This window comes from Alosa sapidissima, chromosome 24, assembly GCF_018492685.1.
Source record: "Alosa sapidissima isolate fAloSap1 chromosome 24, fAloSap1.pri, whole genome shotgun sequence".
NCBI lineage: Eukaryota > Metazoa > Chordata > Actinopteri > Clupeiformes > Clupeidae > Alosa > Alosa sapidissima.
The window spans coordinates 17,577,333-17,595,941 of NC_055980.1; the positions used below are offsets into that span (position 1 = coordinate 17,577,333).

Here is an 18,609-nt window from a genome sequence, read left to right on the forward strand (position 1 = left end):
TGGAGGTGAGTGTTGCACTGGTATTGAGGGGGTGTGGGGGTGGGGGCTGGGGGATGGTGGACAGACCACCGCCATTGGAGCTGGAGCGGTCCAGCGGAGCGGATGTGTTGCTCAGCATAATGGACAACACCTCACATGCCAGGTTTTTTGTTGTTGAAATAATATCAGTGGTTTGATGTCAAAACATGTTCTAAATAGAAACATGAATAATTGGCTTCATTCTGATTGGCCAACATCCTTAAGTATCTTTCAAGTGTATTGCTTGATCGATACCAGAGGAGACAGCATAATACTGTGAATGAAACCAATATGATGATGCAGAAACAATATGCTTTTCTAATTCACCCATGCTCTGTGGCCATTTCCTATCTACAGTATGGTCATTACAGACAGCAAAGAAAAACTGTCAAATATGAAAAGCCTGGTAGCCTAGTAACCTAGTTACATTTGTGATGCACTATGTGTTCTGATGCCTTTCTATCAGAAGCAACATTCATTTGTGATGCACTATTCCTTTCTACTTTTTCAGCAATTTGAGCTACAGTAACTCGTCTGTTGGATCGGGCCATATGGACTTTCGCTCACCATGTGCATCAATGAGCCTTAGCCACCCATGACCCTGTTGACTGTTCAACGCTTTTCCTTCCTTGGGTACTGACTGAATCAATTTTTTTTTATTATTATTAAAATCTATTTGTTTTTATGGTAATCGGAGTAGGATATCTACACTATATCCCCCCATCCAACTTGTCTGTTACTACCAAAGGATTATTAGGTCTACTACCAAACTAGATAGGCTAAAATCCCAGAGGGAAAATTAAAACAAAACGAAGTCAACTGTTTTGTCGTTTGTAGTTTGTGGGGGGGTATTATCGCCTAACCCTAGTACTGACTTCTGCAGACACCCCTGGAACACCCCTTACTCCCTAATATATCCCATCCCATTGACAGATGTCATGATAAGCAGATAATCAGTGTTATTCCCTTAACTGGTGGTCATAATGTTATGTTATTTCAAAGCCAATAAGAAACAATGGTTTCCTGCGGCATGAGCCCTCTAACTAGATTCAGCCAAATAGCCAAAGTAAATAAGACACATGGATGTTTCCAGTATTTTATTTTTCAAATTCAAAAACAATATTAAACAGAGGCTATATTACAAATAGAAAATGTGCTAGAAAATTTAATTTACATTTATTGCAATGAAAAATTGTCCTGTTTGCAAAATCCCCTGTATGTGAATTACAAATTATGCCATTTTCAAACACAGTTACCATGTGAATTCATGTCATCTAAAATGTTCCATCCAGACAGGCAGCAGGAGCTGTAGTGGTGTTAGCCTAACCCAAAGGTGTGGTTTTTTGAACATTCTAACATAAGATTCCGTTCCGCAACAATTCAAGGTTCTATAATGTTGAATTCAGTGAATCCAGATATACTTTAGAACGTTAATCTTCCAACATTCCCATCACACCGGTGTGACGGTACACCTTTATATAAACTGCAAATGCATTGCATTGAAATGTCAAAATTAGCATCATCTGAAAGGTCAGTTGTTTGTATCATGTACACATTTAAGTTTGGTATTGCATGCATTTGGTGTCAAGAAAGAATATGACTGTGTGTAATCTTATCCTTAAGCAATTATAAAAATACAATTAAAAGTTATTATTTATAGACTTTCATTTGTACCCTGAGCTGCACAAGGACACTTCTGTGCAGAAACGGTGCTTTCCAGATTTTAAAATAAGCACACATCATTGTTTATTTAATGCAATGGCAATTAATCAGCAATAGATTTCACTGACGAAAGTGAAAGTGAATTAATTATTCGTGTGATATGATACACAAGGACCACTGGCCTTTGATGCAACGTGCATCAATGTGTGTCTTTTATAAGTACAAAACCCTTCTTTGGAGTCCTTTTTCTGAGTAGGCTGGAAGAGTAACGAGTAGTTTGGTGTCGTCTGAATGTACTATATTTTTTGTTTTCATTTCAAAATGTTATTGTCAAATTCCAACAACAACAGAAATACACTTTTGGGATTTTCGTGATTTTAAAATAAAAAAAGACACATAGTTTTGAAATGTTCCACGCTGCTAGGAGGTGGTGGCCGGCGTGTTCGTGATCATCATGTCCTTGTTTTTGGGGCTATAAAAGTCCGCCTGTTTGCTCTTACAGCAGGGGTCTCCCGTGGGGGACGCCTGGGCTCCGTTGGCGTCCCCGTGGCGGGGCTGTCTCTGGTGGCAGCGGCGGACGACCGCGGCCGTGAAGAGCAACAGCGAGCTGGCAATGAGCGAGAAGCCACTCAGGAAGAAGGTGGCCGTGTAGCTGCCTGTGGTGTCCACCAACCAGCCTGGGATGGGGGGGTGGGAGAAAGAGAGAAATAGAGAGAGGGAGGGAGGGAGGGAGGGGTGAAGGGAGAGAGGGAGGGAGGGAGGGGTGAAGGGAGAGAGGGAGAGAGAGTTGTGGTATTGAGGAAGGTAGAGTCCAGCAAAGAAGAAGGAATGAGTGGGGAATGGACAGCGGGAAATCAAAAAACATGTAAATACCTTGTTAAAGAGACCAAATGAAAGGTGTACTGTGCATTTTCCTCCACTAGAGAGCAGTATAGTGAAAACTATCTGTGCAAGACAATTTTGTGATAATGTGTGAGAGAGAAAGCGAGAGAGCAAGAAGGAGAAAGATAAAGAGAGGTTCTTTGTGTGCATGATCTTTCTTCACTCTATTTATCTTTGTGTGTGCGTTTGGGTGCTTAATGATAAAAAAAAAAAAAACATCTCACCACATCATTGCTTTGTTAGCACAATAAAACTGTTTACAAATAAACCAGGGTATTTAACCGAAACAAGAGTTTATAAGTGATGCATTAAAATAAACATTTTATACATCTGATGTCCCGACTTCTGGTCAAGTCCCACATCTCTTACAAAGTCCTCGTCCTCACCTCAGGGACCATAGACTATGCAGTCTATGTCAGGGACGGTTCTGACTGTGCTGGAGCCCTAGGCGGTATCCAATTCAAAGAGGGCCTATAACTAATTGTATAGACATACAAGCCTGAACCTCAAATTACACCACCAAAATGATCATTTACACGAGCATTTAGACACTCAAATCCATTCAAAACACTATTGCCTACGCCTATGCTTGGAACCGGCCCCATCTCACCTACTAATTCTTTGCCGTACAACTTAAAAACACTTCAAATTCAGGCACTTGGCGATGAATACATTCTGTTTCTAATTCCAAGAGTTATTTTTATTTTATTTTATCTTTTAAAAAACAACCTTTTCTACTGCCTCTTAAGCTTTTAGTTTTTTGATGCTATATTGATACATCATACAATGTCATCAATTATCAATACCTATATCAATTCCTTGAGCACAGCCCTATATGCTTCCTATTTGGAGAGTCAGGAGTGTATACAAACACCAGTTTTTGTGAAGATAGACTGTGAAGATATATTTGCTGAATTGGACAGAAAAAAAATCTTTTTTATTTTGGACTATACCTTTAAGGTAATGTTCTGGTAACACTTTATTTTAATGTGTCGCTGTTACAGTGTACTTACCTAATTAGGTACAGTGGTACAACCTGTGTAACAACATGTACTATCAGGTACTATCATTGTACTTGCATTATGTATTTGGGGTACCTACATATAGTTGTTACATTGTAATACTGAGTGCTTTTACAAAACTTTGCCAATTTGCCTAAATTTTCATCAGAGGCAAAGAGCTGACCTGAGACCTGCTGAATGGGGTAAATCTGGTCATGATAGATTTGATATACAATGCATTCTTAGCTCCAGTCAAGGCCTCATTGTCTTCAGTGTACATGTAACAGCTGTGCTGCTTCAACCTTGTTACTCTTTGATTCAATGTACCAGTTAATTACTTACATGTACATATGACATGTATGTTATGTCTTCGATGTCTTGGAACAGGTCTACTAATTCACTACATAGTACATATATCAACTGTGTTGGTACACACTTATTGCTCTTTGATACAGTGGCATAAACCCATTAAAATGAAGTGTACCAGTTAAGTACTTACATCTACATATATACATCCTGTCAATGATGTTATGCATCCTGTAATTGATGTGTTGAAACGTGTCTGCTGTTACACCACACAGTACATGTGAATTAGTAGACCTGTTCCGAGACAAGACCTGTTCCAGTTTATTCCACTGTATCAAAGAGTAACAAGGTTGTAGCAGCACAGCTGTTACATGTACACTGAAGACAATGAGGCCTTGACTGGAGCTAAGCATGCTTTGTATATCAAATCGATCATGACCCGATTTACCCCATCCAGCAGGTCTCAGGTCAGCTCTTTGCCTCTGATGAAAATTTAGGCAAATTGGCAAAGTTTTGTAAAAGCACTCAGTATTACAATGTAGGTACCCACAAATAGATTATGCAAGTACAATGATAGTACCTGATAGTACATGTACATGTACCACTGTACCTAATTAGGTAAGTACACTGTAACAGCGACACATTAAAATAAAGTGTTACCAATGTTCTTAATAAAGTGTAATAATATGTAATAAATATAAGCCTTATCGCATTTTGTGACATTGATTGGACCTTAATACTGTACTTTCTTTATCATTTTTTTTTTATTAATACTGGTGGTGCCTGGTATCAACTGCCCTTGATACAAGGCCTAATTTGTGATGTAATAATGGACCTGAGGTGACTCTAATAACACTGACCTGTGTCATGCTTATACAATGCAATCCTTGAGTTTTTTTAACACCTGCTCTTACAATGATTGGGCAACTGTATGGTAGAATCTGCAGCCGTTGCAGTAACATTTCCCTGATAAATCCAAGGGAACGGAAACACCTGTCAGTCATTTACCAGTGCTATTTTGGAGAATTCCTGGCAGGTCCTGTTAACTAACTGAATTCGTCAATCCTTTTTCTTTTCGACTACGACTAAATAGTTGATGGTACTGTTGATGGTCACTTCTGGTAAAAAGAGGTGAAAGCTTAGAACACCATCTTGACCATGCAGCGTTTCGCTGCACCATTGATCATCTGACGACCTCGTTGACCCTCACCTCCGATTGGCGGGCTGAGAAGATACGGAATGGCGTGCAAGAAGTAGGCCACTCCCAGGGCCGACGACAGCTGCGATGTGCCCACCACGTCGGAGGTCACCACGGGTATGAGTGCCACGTAAGCGCCATCGAAGTAGCCGTAGAGCACGGAGAACGGCACCAGGAGGGCAAAGGTGCGGAGGAGGGGGATGAAGAGGCAGCACAGACCCTCCATGCCCAAGGCGAACATGTAGCACAGCTTGCGGTGCCTCTTCAACCACCTGAGAGAGGGAAAGGGAAAAGAGATTGAAGTCAGCATAAAGTATGCACACACACACACGCACACACACACACGCACACACACACACACGCACACACACACGCACGCACGCACGCACGCACGCACGCACGCACACACACACACACACACACACACACACACACACGCAAGGACAAATACACCAGAACGCGCGCACACACACACACACACACACACACACACACACACACACATGCAAGGACAAATACACCAGAACGCACACACACACACACACACACACACACACACACACACACACACACACACACATGCAAGGACAAATACACCAGAACGCGCGCACACACACACACACACACACACACACACACACACACACACACACACACACGCTCACACAAACATACACATGCAAGGACAAATACACCAGAACGCGCACACACACACACACACACACACACACACAAATACACAATTATTTTTGAAATGCAAGTTTATTTGTTATCTTGTTAAAATGTAACCATCCTTGTAATCACCAAGATTTGAATACATCTTGTACACCTTAACCGTAATTTACTATCATTACACAGTGAGGTGAAGCACACACTAATCCCGGGGCAGTGAGCTGCCTTGCTACAGCGGTGCTCGGGGAGCAGTGACGGGTTAGATGCCTTGCTCAAGGGCACTTTGGCCTTTCCCACTGGTCGGGGATCAAACCGGCAACCCTTCTGTTCCAAGCCCGAAGCCCTAACCAGTAGGCGACAACTGCACAAATATGTTCTGTACAATTACATTTATTTTGTAAATAATCCATAACAGGTGACTAGTTACTTCCCAACCCTGCAAATGCAAATAGATACAAGAGACTCAATAGAGACTGTTTCTTCTCCCTCTCTCTCTCATACAAACACACACAGTCACAAACACACACTCGCACGCACACACGCAAGCACGCACGCACACACGCATTGGCAAATCAGTCAACAATTTTGGCAGAACTAGGTCTCAGTCCATAACCTTCCCTTGGCTCCCTGGTCTGACCCATGCTTATCAAGTGGACACAGTGATAGTCAATTGACTGTGAGGGAAAACAAACAAACAGTTGTGATATTCCTGAGGCAAGCGAGGCTTTGCCAATCGGTCACTTCAAGAGAAGAGATTAACCTGCCTGAATTCGGCACATAGGCAGATGGGACCATGGCCCATTAAAATAAATCTGGGCAGAAAACACATTTGTAGAATATAGACCTCCTCTACTGAGGCCAAACTGTATTCTTCCATATACTTCAGTTTAAAATAACTAAGCTGAAGTCTAGTAAAAGTCTTTTTAATATATGGAATTTTAAAGAAGACATAGTTTTCAACCCCACACATAAGATCAACACAAACATTTATTCATGAAAAACACATCCAAGACACATTTGGCATCCACATTTTGCCCCGTAGTGTTTGTATTAGAACTGCAATTAGAACTTGACCTGAACTTTAAAAATGTACGTCTAGATGCCACCATAAAGAAGGGTGTCATCTTTATCAAAGTCCTTTTCCTTTTGAAGTCCCATATTGCAACACATTTTGGGCACTTATCGGGCATCTATTTCGGGCAGAACTGCGCGTGCGCAAGACTTCACAAAACCAAACTAACCCCATGCCTTTCTATGGAGGATTTTTGAGTGCTGTGTCCCCTCATTAGAATCTCTCTGGCTTTACTGTATGTGATTGGAAGAGCTGACAGTAAAACAGTAAAAGCTTCAAAGTAAAAGTCACGCATTATGGCGATATCTAGGGTTAGACGCAAGGTCAAACAGAGTGTCAAGAAAGATACACTCATTATCAGAGCATCAATATGCAATACCATAAATGCAAGAAAGTAATTTACTTTGTACACATTAAATCTCGGTCGTCCAAAGATATAAATAAACTACTAAACATCTTTCCTAACCATACTCCATAAAAAAAAAAAAATGCTTTCGTGCAAGTTAAGATAGTTGGCTAAGAACATAATGTCACTGTCCATGAGATGACCTTAGATAACTTAGCAGTGAGGTTGCAAAACAGCTAGGTACATTGTATTAGACACTGACTGTAAATCAAAACCTTTGAGGGTTAGTCTTAATTATTTTCCTGTGACCGGCCTTTAAGAACACAAGACCAGTTATGCCTAATTCTTTGTCTCAATGACATCGTCCATGATAATCATTGATAATTATTGAACACAATATTTAGTTTGTATATGTAGGGTCTATTTATCAAATTCATCAACATATAATATAATATAATATAATATAATATAATATACGGTAATATAATTTAATTTATTACATACCTCCGGTCAGTGAGCCATCCGAAAGTGATGTTTCCGATGATGTCAACAATGCCTAAGATAGACATGAGGAACGCAGCCTGGTGGTGGCTGACCCCAACATCCAGTGCGTACGGCACCAGGTAGACGAAGGGCAGGCTGCAGCCATTGGCCAGGAACAGAAAGGAGCCAGCCAGCACCAGGAAGTCCGGCATGAGCAGGAAGCTGTACTCTTGTAGGGACTGGAAGCAAGACAGGGACGAGACAGAACAGGAGGAGAAGGACGATGAGGAGGAAGAGCAACGCTCACTGTCCATCTTGGTCTGAAGCACTTCTTTCTCCGTCGGGGCTTTGAAGCCACACTCTGAGTCCCTGGCAAGTGGACATGCCTCGTCCTCGTCCTCTTTGAGGACGATGGGTCGGAGAAGGGCCCCGCAGACGCACAGATTGGACACAAATCCGCCCAGGATAAGCAGCGCACCGCGCCACGAATAGTAGTCAATCAGGAGCTGGACAACGGGCGCCAGGATGAAGGTGCCAATGCCGCTCCCTGACATGGCAATACCGAAGGCCAGGGCTTTCCTCTCGGAGAAGTACGCCCCCACCATGGAAATGGCCGGTGTGTAAGACAGAGCGAACCCAACGCCTGTCACGAAACATGCATTTGGGAGACAAACAAACAAAATAATGAGAGGTTACTTTCTAAATACCGGTATTCAATTCTTAGTCATTCATTTAGGTAAAGGGGTGATATCATCATCCCTGGGCAACACTGAAAGTGCAACTGAATCAGAGCAGTCGTGTTCAGTTGCGCTTCCAGTTTAGCCAGGGGTGTGTTTCCCAAAACCATAGTCGCTAACTAAGTAACTTGTTAATAAGTAAGTTGCAAAATGCAATTTCCCATTGCCAACCAACTGGTTTTGGGTAACACGCCCCAGGCCGTTTTTTGCTCTCAGGTCTTATAACTTGGAAAATTCATGGCAAAACATAAACATATCATACGCATCATCAAAATATATTTTTAGAAACTCACAAAAGTAGTGAGGATGAGTTCAGCCATGTCAAAAGTGGGTTTGTGAATGTTTTTTCTTTTGCATACTATGTTTTTCAGTTTTTCAATATTACAACAGGCATTGGACAGGCATGTCAGTGGGCTCACCTGTCAGGACCCCCAGGCTGAGGTACAGGAACTCGAGGCTAGTGGCAAGGGAGCTGAGCACCAGGCCAGTGGACGCCAGGAGCCCGCCCAGAATCACGGCCACGCGACACGAGAACCTGTTCCCAATGAAGCTGCCAAGAGGTGCTTCCATGAGAAAGAAATTAAGAAAGAAATAATGAATGAAACTACATTTATAGGTAGAGCATGGCTTCAAAGACTATTGAAATGTATGAAATAGGATGAATTTATTCACATGAGTCACAACATTGCCAGGAACTAAACATGTGCTGATGTTATGCCTGAGGTTACAATATTCAGTGTCAATGTTAGTGGTTTATCAGCTGTAGAGAATAAAGATTGACAAATAAATGCAACAGGTACATTCACAGACTTCATAGGCTTTCCATTTTAAGTAGCTTACCATACAGTACAAGAATACTTTTCATGAAGATGCACTGATAACGAAACCGGTATTGGATAGTGGGTATTGGGTATTCATATAATCACATCAATAAAATAAAAAAAATCTGATACCATGTACCAATACTAGTTCATGGCAACATTACATTAATAAACAACATGGAATTAGTTAATAATTTATTGTATTTTGTAATAGCCAGAGTGCATCTGATGAAAATCAAACCCGTCGTCAAAATTATTTGCAATTTGACGATAATTTTGTTATGGTACTTGGTATCGTGGATAACACAAAGGTACTCATACTAAAATGTAAGTACTCAAACTCAGTCCAAAAAAAGTGTTATCAATGCATCCCAGACATTTAATCAGTATGGTGTACAGTGTGCTCTCTTTAATAGGTGTAAAGGTACATGTGTTCGTACCAAACCGTTTGGTACAGGACGTTAGGTTCAATACAGATGTGTACCGAATGCAGTCTAACAGGTATTAAGAGTAGGCCTTTTTGCCTTTGGACCATGTTTCCCACACAAAACATATTAAATAACGGATCATATGTCAGTTTAGTCAATTAAAGCTGCAGTTGCAAGATTTTTTTGATCATATTCACAAAAAACCGACACTATGCTCTGACAGAACAACATAAATCAGCCGGTTTTAGAAAAAAAAAACACTTCTACCTCCACCTAAATCCACAGCTTTAGGTTCTTCTGGTCCAATCAGAGCAGGGCTGTGTGAGATCTGACTGTCAATCACAGTCTGGTACAGTCTGGTACGCACCGACGAGCACAAACTCAATGAGACGGTGCTCGTTGGTAGTGCAAAATTTTGGCTAAGTCCCCTCAATCTGTCAGACTTGCCAACTGCAGCTTTAATTGCAAAAAAGCATTTGACGCCTTTACAAAATACTATTCCCATTCCGCATCAGCAATATTGTCAGTGAAATTTAGGCTTGCGGTACCTACAGGCTTACCATACAGAAAACAAAACAAAAAACAAACAGTAACGAACAAACAGGTACACACACCGAACCATGATTTCTGTGAACCGTTACACCCCTACTCTCTTACACCCCTGCTCCCACAGCCTTGGTCTTACTTGTGCCATTTCTAGCAAAGCAATGCAATGAAGAGAAGGCATTCTGACCCGTGGGTTACAGTATGTGTGTAGCGTCATCCTGGATGTGATTTTGTACTGCTTTGTGATTGTCTGTTAAAGGCAATCTTTGTAACATGTCTGAGTGCTGTTTGTGGTAAGATCCTCATTACTCAGTGCACTGTTTGGGGTGAGTGTTGGTTGTAGTACTATTGCTGTCCTTAGTTGGGCAAAGGGGGATTATGTAAAGAAATTGCCCTGTCATTCTAACAGAATAGACAGATTGGGCATAGTCAGAGTGTAACGGCTTGAGAGTTACAGCTTTACCGGGTTTCTCTGAAACTCTGAGTGTTACCTATTTGGGTGTTAATACTCCACGAGGGGGACTATCGAGCCCTATGGTCGGACATTTTTGCCCTGAAAGGAAATAATATGTGTGCGCGCACAGTTTGGGACTACTTCAAGTATATCCATAGAGTGCTGCTGTTCACTGGGTAGTTGATTAGTATCACTGTCACTGAGTAATCATTCTATGTTGTTTTATGTCTTTTAATTATTACTTTTTGAACACTTTTTTAAACTATTGTGTACTATTACCATGTGTGTTATGTTCTCTTTCTTATACTTTACAGTTTAAACTACTCTTTGACTAGTGCTCTTTTATGCTTTCATTAGCTATTACTGTTTGCTTTTGTTAAGTAAAGCACGTTGAATGACCTCTGTTTATGAAATGCGCTAGGCCTATACATTGACTTGACTTGACAAGCAGGGCTTAAAGCAGAGAAGTTATTTCTAAGCCTTGTATAAAAATAATTATCTATTCTCAAATCTTAAACAGCATGACCAGGCCCGCCCCTGAATTCCGGCACTGTGCCTGTGGCCGTTTAGCCATAAACATGCAAAAACATCAACCAGGCGGGACAGCTACAGGCAAATAGTTTTGGCTTAAACCAAAACAGAAAATTTTGTCATATTTCAAGGAAGTCAATTAGAGCATCTAGTCTTTGAAGAGCCATACATTTTTAAAAAAAAATATTTATATATTATTTTCCTTATTCTCTCTAGCCCTCTCCAAGATCAGCAAGCACAAAGACGAGAGGTCAACAAACAGACTAGCTCTCCGGGGGTCACTGTGTGGCGACACGGACGTGTTCTCTCAAGATGTGCGCTGTGTGAGAGACAGAGGAGGAGCAGTGGGAACACTGGCCTCCCTCCAGCTGTTCGTTTGCAAGTCTTATTCAATCCTCTCTCTCTTTCTCACACACACACACACACACACACACACACACACACACACACACACAAACACACACACACACGTGCCTGCGTGTTACGGCACACACATTTTAAAACAGGGGGAGCATGGCTTCAAAGACTGTTGCAATGGATGAAATTGGATGAATCTATTCACATCATTGCCTTTAGTCCTTGACAAATACAACTAAACAAGCGTTGATTTTATGCCTGAGGTTGCAATCTTCCGTTTCAATGTTAGTGGTTTATTAGCTGACACACTTCTTGCAGAGTGACTTAATAGGTCTGGGGAGGAATGCATTGTAACAACATCACTCGACTGCTTTGATGACACAAAATCTCTAGCAGCTGCACAGTAATAAGCATTCTACAGAGCAGGTATACACAGCTAAACTCTATAGACCCATCTTAGCAATGTTTATAAAACAAACAAGGAAATCTGTAGATATCTCTAACCAATAATTATGTTAGCTGATCATTAATTTAGCCACTACCTGTTGTTATTTACTTCACAACAAAAAGCTAACTTGCAAACAAACATATTTCACAGGCTGACCCAACACCTGGTTAAGAAACACTGAAACAGAGGCTGCACAACTGACCCTGGATGCTTCCTATGTAGGCTTGAACCAAAGCTTGAACCGTTACGGTGTTAAGGAACACTGACCTGCTAGGCCTTATATGTTTGCCTGTTCAGCAGTCTTTTCACATACAGTATTTCCTATAGATGTTGCAAGTCCCTGATAAGCTAGAGATTACCTTTATCATATTGACATCTCAATAACTTTAACTTAAAAAAACAAGAACCTAGGAACAAGTGAATGTCTCACTTACAACAGTCTTAATAATACACAAAAACAAATAAAATAGTAAACAAAAATACATGTTTTTCCTTCTCTTACCACAAAGCATAGTTGTGCAGTCAACTAAAGAGTGAATCCATGCTGTCCCTGAGTAGTCATGGCCAAAGTGCATCTGAAACTCCACAAAGAAAATGGAGATACACCTGCAACACAGAGAGAATTTTATGCAAACTCAAGATTCATAATTACCTTTGACATCTCAAGTTGTTTTCCTGGTTGCACTCAATCCATAGTAAAATTCCAGACTTGGCTTGCTTTGTGAGCTGACACGGCATAAAGATAGCCGTGGAATGAATAAATTGACGCAGTAATTGATTTCTTAGCTGAGCGGATTGGGGAACAGCAAGGGTGACGGCGGGATGTTGGTAAAGTCAAGGTTCTAAGTTCCAATCCCAAGTATTAGACTATATAACTGTATCAGCCTATAACTGTTTTGATTGCAATTCATCGACAAGTCAAATTTCCATCCAACGCTTTAGTGCAAATTTCCTGAGAGGATATGCATAATATTAGTATAAAATGTAATAATGCATGCTAGCTTCGGCAGCAGATATAATTCGTTGTGGTTTTATTGGGAGTTTCAGTTTAAACTGCCCTGACAAGCTCAAGTTTGAACTCGCAGTTGTTCACACCATTTAATTTGGTGAACTAATAAGGAACAGTTAAAGACAATGGACACACACAGCAGACTTTCAAACACAAAAGTTTCCTTTAGCTGAATTTTCACGAATGCACTTAAAATAGGCCTATGCAGTGACACAGATATGATGCAATCATCACATGAATATTCTCATTATAATTGGATAAAATTAATCTTGATTTAACTGTTATTGCTGCCACCAAGTTTAACTAGCTGACTTCATTTCATTTGTCAACTTCACACATGCTTTTTCACAATGTGACATAGAGCAAAGATACATTTCTTCCCTCATATTCAGAATGCATTCCCACTCGATATCCTACACCTGATCTTGACATAGTAGCATCTTGGGCTCCCAGTTGAACAACGAGAGGAACGCAAAACTTCAGCCCCAGCACTGTCATTACTAGGACCCTCTACTGCTTGACCTGCAGGAGCTTAACAAAGAGCTTGACAGAAACACTGTTACCTAACTAGCAGCTGGAGACTGGGGGTAGACTGGGATGGGAGTATGGGTGTTGGGCGAGGGGTGACAGCAGCTTTTGGGTCTGTTTAAAGATCCATGCTGACTGCTGGGTGGGAGCGTGTGAGTGTGTGTGTCTGTGCCTGTGTGTGTGTGTGTTGGGGAGGGGGGTTGAGGGCTATCCTGCGCTGGCTCTGCACCTGTGCAAACAATAGCATCGGTGCCAGGCCAGAGGGAGCATTGAGGGTGGGGGGGGCACTGAGGTCAAACACGGATGGACAAGCAGCCTCCCTCTAGTACATATCCCTGCCACGTCAGTGCTGGGACAACACACACACACACACACACACACACACACACACACACACACACACACACACACACACACACAGGGCCAAGCATGTGCCCGTACTTTCCAGGGAAATGTCCTTATGTTTGAGAAAGTACTCATGTGGGCATAGTGTCAGACACACTCATGCACGCACGCACATACCCACACATGCACCCTCACACACAGACACAGACTCACAGACTCACATACAAACACAGACACACACACACACACTCACATGCTCACACACAAACACACAGACACTTGCTCGTGCGCATACATACGCACACACACACACACACACACACACACACATACAATCACATACAAGCACATGATTCACAAAGCACATACACAAACCTTGGTAAAATCATTGACAAGCAAACATGTACCCATGAGCACTGATGAGAACTAAAATATCATAAACACTGGGACAGTACAAAATGTGATTCACAAAGCACACACACACACACACACACACACACACACACACACACACACACACATACACACACACACACACACACACACAATCTGCACAATCTTTGAGATAACATAACCATACAGTACTTAACCATATAGTACTACACTTAACTTATACAAAAAACAAAACGTTCTGAGGTAAGAGCTAAGACTTGTGCTCACAAATGCCTTCACTTCTTTCACCAGAGAGTCTCACACAACAACAGGTCACCTATCTTAAAAAAAAAAAAAAAAAAGACCAGGCCTAAGGCTCGAACAGCCTGATTTTGACACCTGATAACTTGTTCCGGGACATCAGAATCCTTCACACCCTTAAGAAGGGAAAATTGACACCTTCGTCTTCATCATTACCAACAACCACAACAAATGACTCAAATGTCACCAAATTAGCACACTAGGAAACAGCTATAGCAGGAGGTGCACAAGTAGGCATCCCGGGCGACCCTCCACATACTGACTCTCTGTCTGAATATCTTTATGGCCGCTATTGGCAGATAACGTCGCAATAACTCACAGTACAGCTGATGCTGAGAAGTAAATTACATAACTGACGGAGGGCATTATGGTGTCTTTAAGATAAGGCGCGTGCTGACTCGGCTCACAAGCCAGAAAGCTATTGATTAAGGCATGATGCTTCACACATCGCAGCTGGAGAGACGTGGACTGTTTTCTGCTCTACAAAGATACACACAAATGTGGCCTTTAGAAACTCTTCCAGAACATTAAATGACTAGCTCTGTGAATATTGGAGATGACAACAGCTTTTTTGAAAAAGAGGAAGCTCAAAAGAGAAGAACGTGCTTTCTGTTCCTACTCAGGAAACATAAGTTGTTTACCGAATGGCATGTGAAACCTGATCTGGAGGCTAGCCAGACAAGGTCGCCCACTCCCCAACAACGTAAAGCGCTGTCTTACTCTTTAGTAATTCTGGGTCAAACAACACCTAAATATAGTCATATGTTTTTGACCTGGTTAGACATACATTCACCAGACATGGTATGGGACCTTTAAAATGTACTCGTGTGTACAACTGGCACTAGCACACTAGTTATCAGTCTAATACTCAATATTCCTTCAACTCCTGTCAACATCAGTGTAATACTCAATACTGTAGCTGCTTCTGTCAGAACACCCTTGCTTAATCCATATAAGGTTCAACGGTTTTTAAATCATTATACAGACTTGAAATGTTGATGTTTAGCAAAGGTGAATTTAACATTCCCACGTAAGCGTAAACTCAAGATTGCAGCCAAGTTGCTAGAAGTCATGGTGTTCCATACTCCCAAAATGGCAGCTCATAAATCTACAGTACTCTTATCAACTGTTGCCAGTTTAATGAACTCCTGTGCACGTTAGTGTCTGTTCGGTGTGCCAGCGGCACCGTGTTATGTTGCCGGAGCTCACCTGGTCACGGCACGCGTGCAGATGGTGACCATGAAGCAGCCGGCCACGATGACCCAACCCCAGCCGCCGTCCGATGGCAGCACATCCACGGTCCTCGGTTTCCTCTTCTCCTGGGACATGGCTCTGCAGTAGCTGATACAGTGGTTCCTCTCTCTCTCTCTCTCTCTCTCTCTCTCTCTCACACACACACACTATCCCACTTTTCTTGCTCCACAGTTTGCACCCACTCTTCTTTGGTCCTCCAGCTCACCGTCTTGCTCCAGATTACAGGAAGCACTCTGGCAGGCCTTGCCCAATGCTGACAATGGAGGACCAAGCAGAGACTGACAACTGACTGACTGTCAGTCAGTGGTTTTCCTGTATTTAGAGAGGCAAGGGAGGCAAGGAGGGGGAGGGGGGTTAATGAACAAAACCCAAAGGTGATGACACTGTTTCATTCATTCATTCACAGAACGCACACCTACCGTAAATTCATCCTCACAACTAACACTATGTTACTGATCTTCTCTTCAGAACCAATCAGCACTTTTTTTCAGTTGGACCTAGTGCGAATAAGTTTACTGGCTAACTACTGGCCAACCTCCAATCTGTTAAAGTTTAGATTTTCATCAAGGGTTTAAAAAGGGTGGGGTGGAGGGTGAGGGAGGGCAGTCCCACTGGCATACAGTATGGTGATGGTGTGTGTGTATGTGCGTGTGTGTTGGGGGGTATGTGCGTGTGTGTTTGGGGGGGTGTGAGGGTGGTTGCAGCTTCAGGGAGGTGTTTACTGCCGTTTACAGCTGGCTAGACATCTATGACCCCACTGCAAGGCTCACACAAACCCCTCCTTCTCTCACGGCCTGACGTACCTTTGACTTGATTTAACTACCCTTCCGCCCCCTTTACTTTAGAAAAGAAATGGTCCACAGAAAAGCTGTGAAAACATTTTAGTCACCAACAACTCACCATCCATTATTTGCATTCGACCAGAGAGTGGCTGTAGACTAATCCACTTGGTACATTATAATATAAAGTCTACAAATAAACAGTATATTGCATTTCAGATTCCATGCACGCTCACTAACTGAATGAAGATCTGTTGCAGTCAGCCTAATCAACTCTTACAGTTTGAGAATCACCCTATCCATGCACCTGCCACACAGATGTCACTGACCAGACATACTAATAGGGGACTTAAAATGGAAGTTCACTCTAAATGCTCAACTAACAGTCAGACTAAATTATTTCAGGCCATGAGCTACTTGCAGAAGAAGATTCGAAAACAATGGTCCACAGCAGGGGAGACTCCTTCAGTGCATTCTACAGAAAACATGTGAAGTTGCCCCCACAACACAATAACGGCCCTTAACTACTATCCAATTATCTGAATACGCTAATACAATATGATGCCAGATTGCAGCAGCCTATTGTTAAGAGTGAAATGAGGGTATTTATTGTTAATAGGTCTATGTATTTTAATTATACAGATTTCATGCTTGAACTAGTAAGAAGAATTCAATTCTATGTTCAGACATCTACTTTTAACTGGTGTTCTCAATAACAACCTGATAACCCTCTCTCTATATATACTTACATAAGTCAGGAAACTTAAGAAAAACAAAGATGAATGAAAACCCTAACAAATGTACGAGAGTAATCTGTTGTCCATTCAGTCAAGAATTCCCAGTCTAACACGTGGCTACACAACTCCTTGGCGCTTCTTTGAGAACACCAGCGATATGAACTTAATTGGAACCTTAAGTCTTGTTATGGTCAAACTTTACAGAAATTAACGCGACAAAACACTAGAAAACGGACGATACAAGCCCTGTTTGTGATCGCCTGGGTGTTAAACCATGGTGCACTGGTAAGCCTAACAATAACGTAGGCTATCTCTAACACATATCTTTAAAAGTCGTTATGATTTTAACTATATCTAAACCTGCAAAGAGCTCCAAATGAAAACAACCAGTTGCGACAGATGTGCATCTTTTTTGCGCTATGTCCCTTCGCATAGAGCTGCAAGTCCCTCTTTGTCACCTATATGTAGTACTGAGCCCGAGCCATTTTTGTACATCACATACATTGAACCAGTATTAGAAACCCAAACATGTTGCCATATAGGTTTCCACATTTTCTTCCTCAATGTTTACCTTTTGCGTCGTCATTCTCTAGCCTAATTACTAGTAGATTGCAAACTGATTTTCGCAGTCAAAACTACGCAAGAACGATAATTATTCAAAGGAACTTACCATTTTCACATAGGCTTATAAACCCCTTGTTGTCCCCACATTTTTCTGTAATCAGCCGTAGGCTACTTCCCGTGCAGTCTTAATGAACGACCTCAGTGACACCAACGAAACTTTCAGTCCATGCTGAGACTTTATGCCGAAGTATCACCGCACATTTCCCGTTGGCGTGTTGGCAAGCACAAGTTGTGCGAACCCCGGGGTTCATGAAAGCATTTGAGCCTACAACCAATGGATTTACCTAGCTCTTTTTCCACTCCCCCCCCCCCCCAACACGTGAAACAAAATTATGCAATTATGCATGACTGTGAACCGTGAGGCTTTCCAGTTTGCGCGCACTTTAGGGCGGTGTACTTACATTGTTATTCCAGTTAAAGTATCCCATTATGTTATTGTGGATATCATGAATCAAGTAAAGACAAGGTCAAATAGCAAATAGGCTATTATTTAGCTGGTCTATGGCTTTCTGTCAGTGGTAGGCCTAAGCTCAGGCAGATAATAAACAAACAACAACAATCAATAGGTAATTTCACATATGCTGAAATTAATAGCTTTAAAGGTCCTGTAGAATGCAGGCATACATTAGGTAGTTTAAAATGCTTTAGACGTTTTAAATTGATTTTGAAATTAGGCCT

At 41.8% G+C, this 18,609-nt stretch overlaps 1 protein-coding gene across 2 annotated transcripts; it reads right to left on the reverse strand.

Moving 5' to 3' along the window:
- Positions 1 to 1,100: 1,100 nt before the first annotated feature.
- slc16a12b (solute carrier family 16 member 12b) lies at positions 1,101 to 18,203 on the reverse strand. 2 transcript variants are annotated; one of them, XM_042083640.1, is made up of 7 exons: positions 17,978 to 18,203; positions 15,747 to 16,103; positions 12,465 to 12,568; positions 8,797 to 8,940; positions 7,662 to 8,283; positions 5,080 to 5,339; positions 1,101 to 2,357 (listed from the first exon to the last, which is right to left on the reverse strand). In XM_042083640.1, the coding sequence occupies exons 2-7, from the start codon at positions 15,863 to 15,865 to the stop codon at positions 2,101 to 2,103; spliced, it is 1,506 nt and encodes a 501-aa protein (XP_041939574.1). In that variant the 5' UTR covers positions 15,866 to 16,103; positions 17,978 to 18,203; the 3' UTR covers positions 1,101 to 2,100. The 2 variants fall into 2 exon arrangements, with proteins under 2 accessions (XP_041939574.1, XP_041939575.1); XM_042083641.1 differs by lacking the exons at positions 15,747 to 16,103; positions 17,978 to 18,203 and adding an exon at positions 9,050 to 9,137 and having other exon boundaries at positions 12,465 to 12,544.
- Between the last annotated feature and the right edge of the window lie 406 nt (positions 18,204 to 18,609).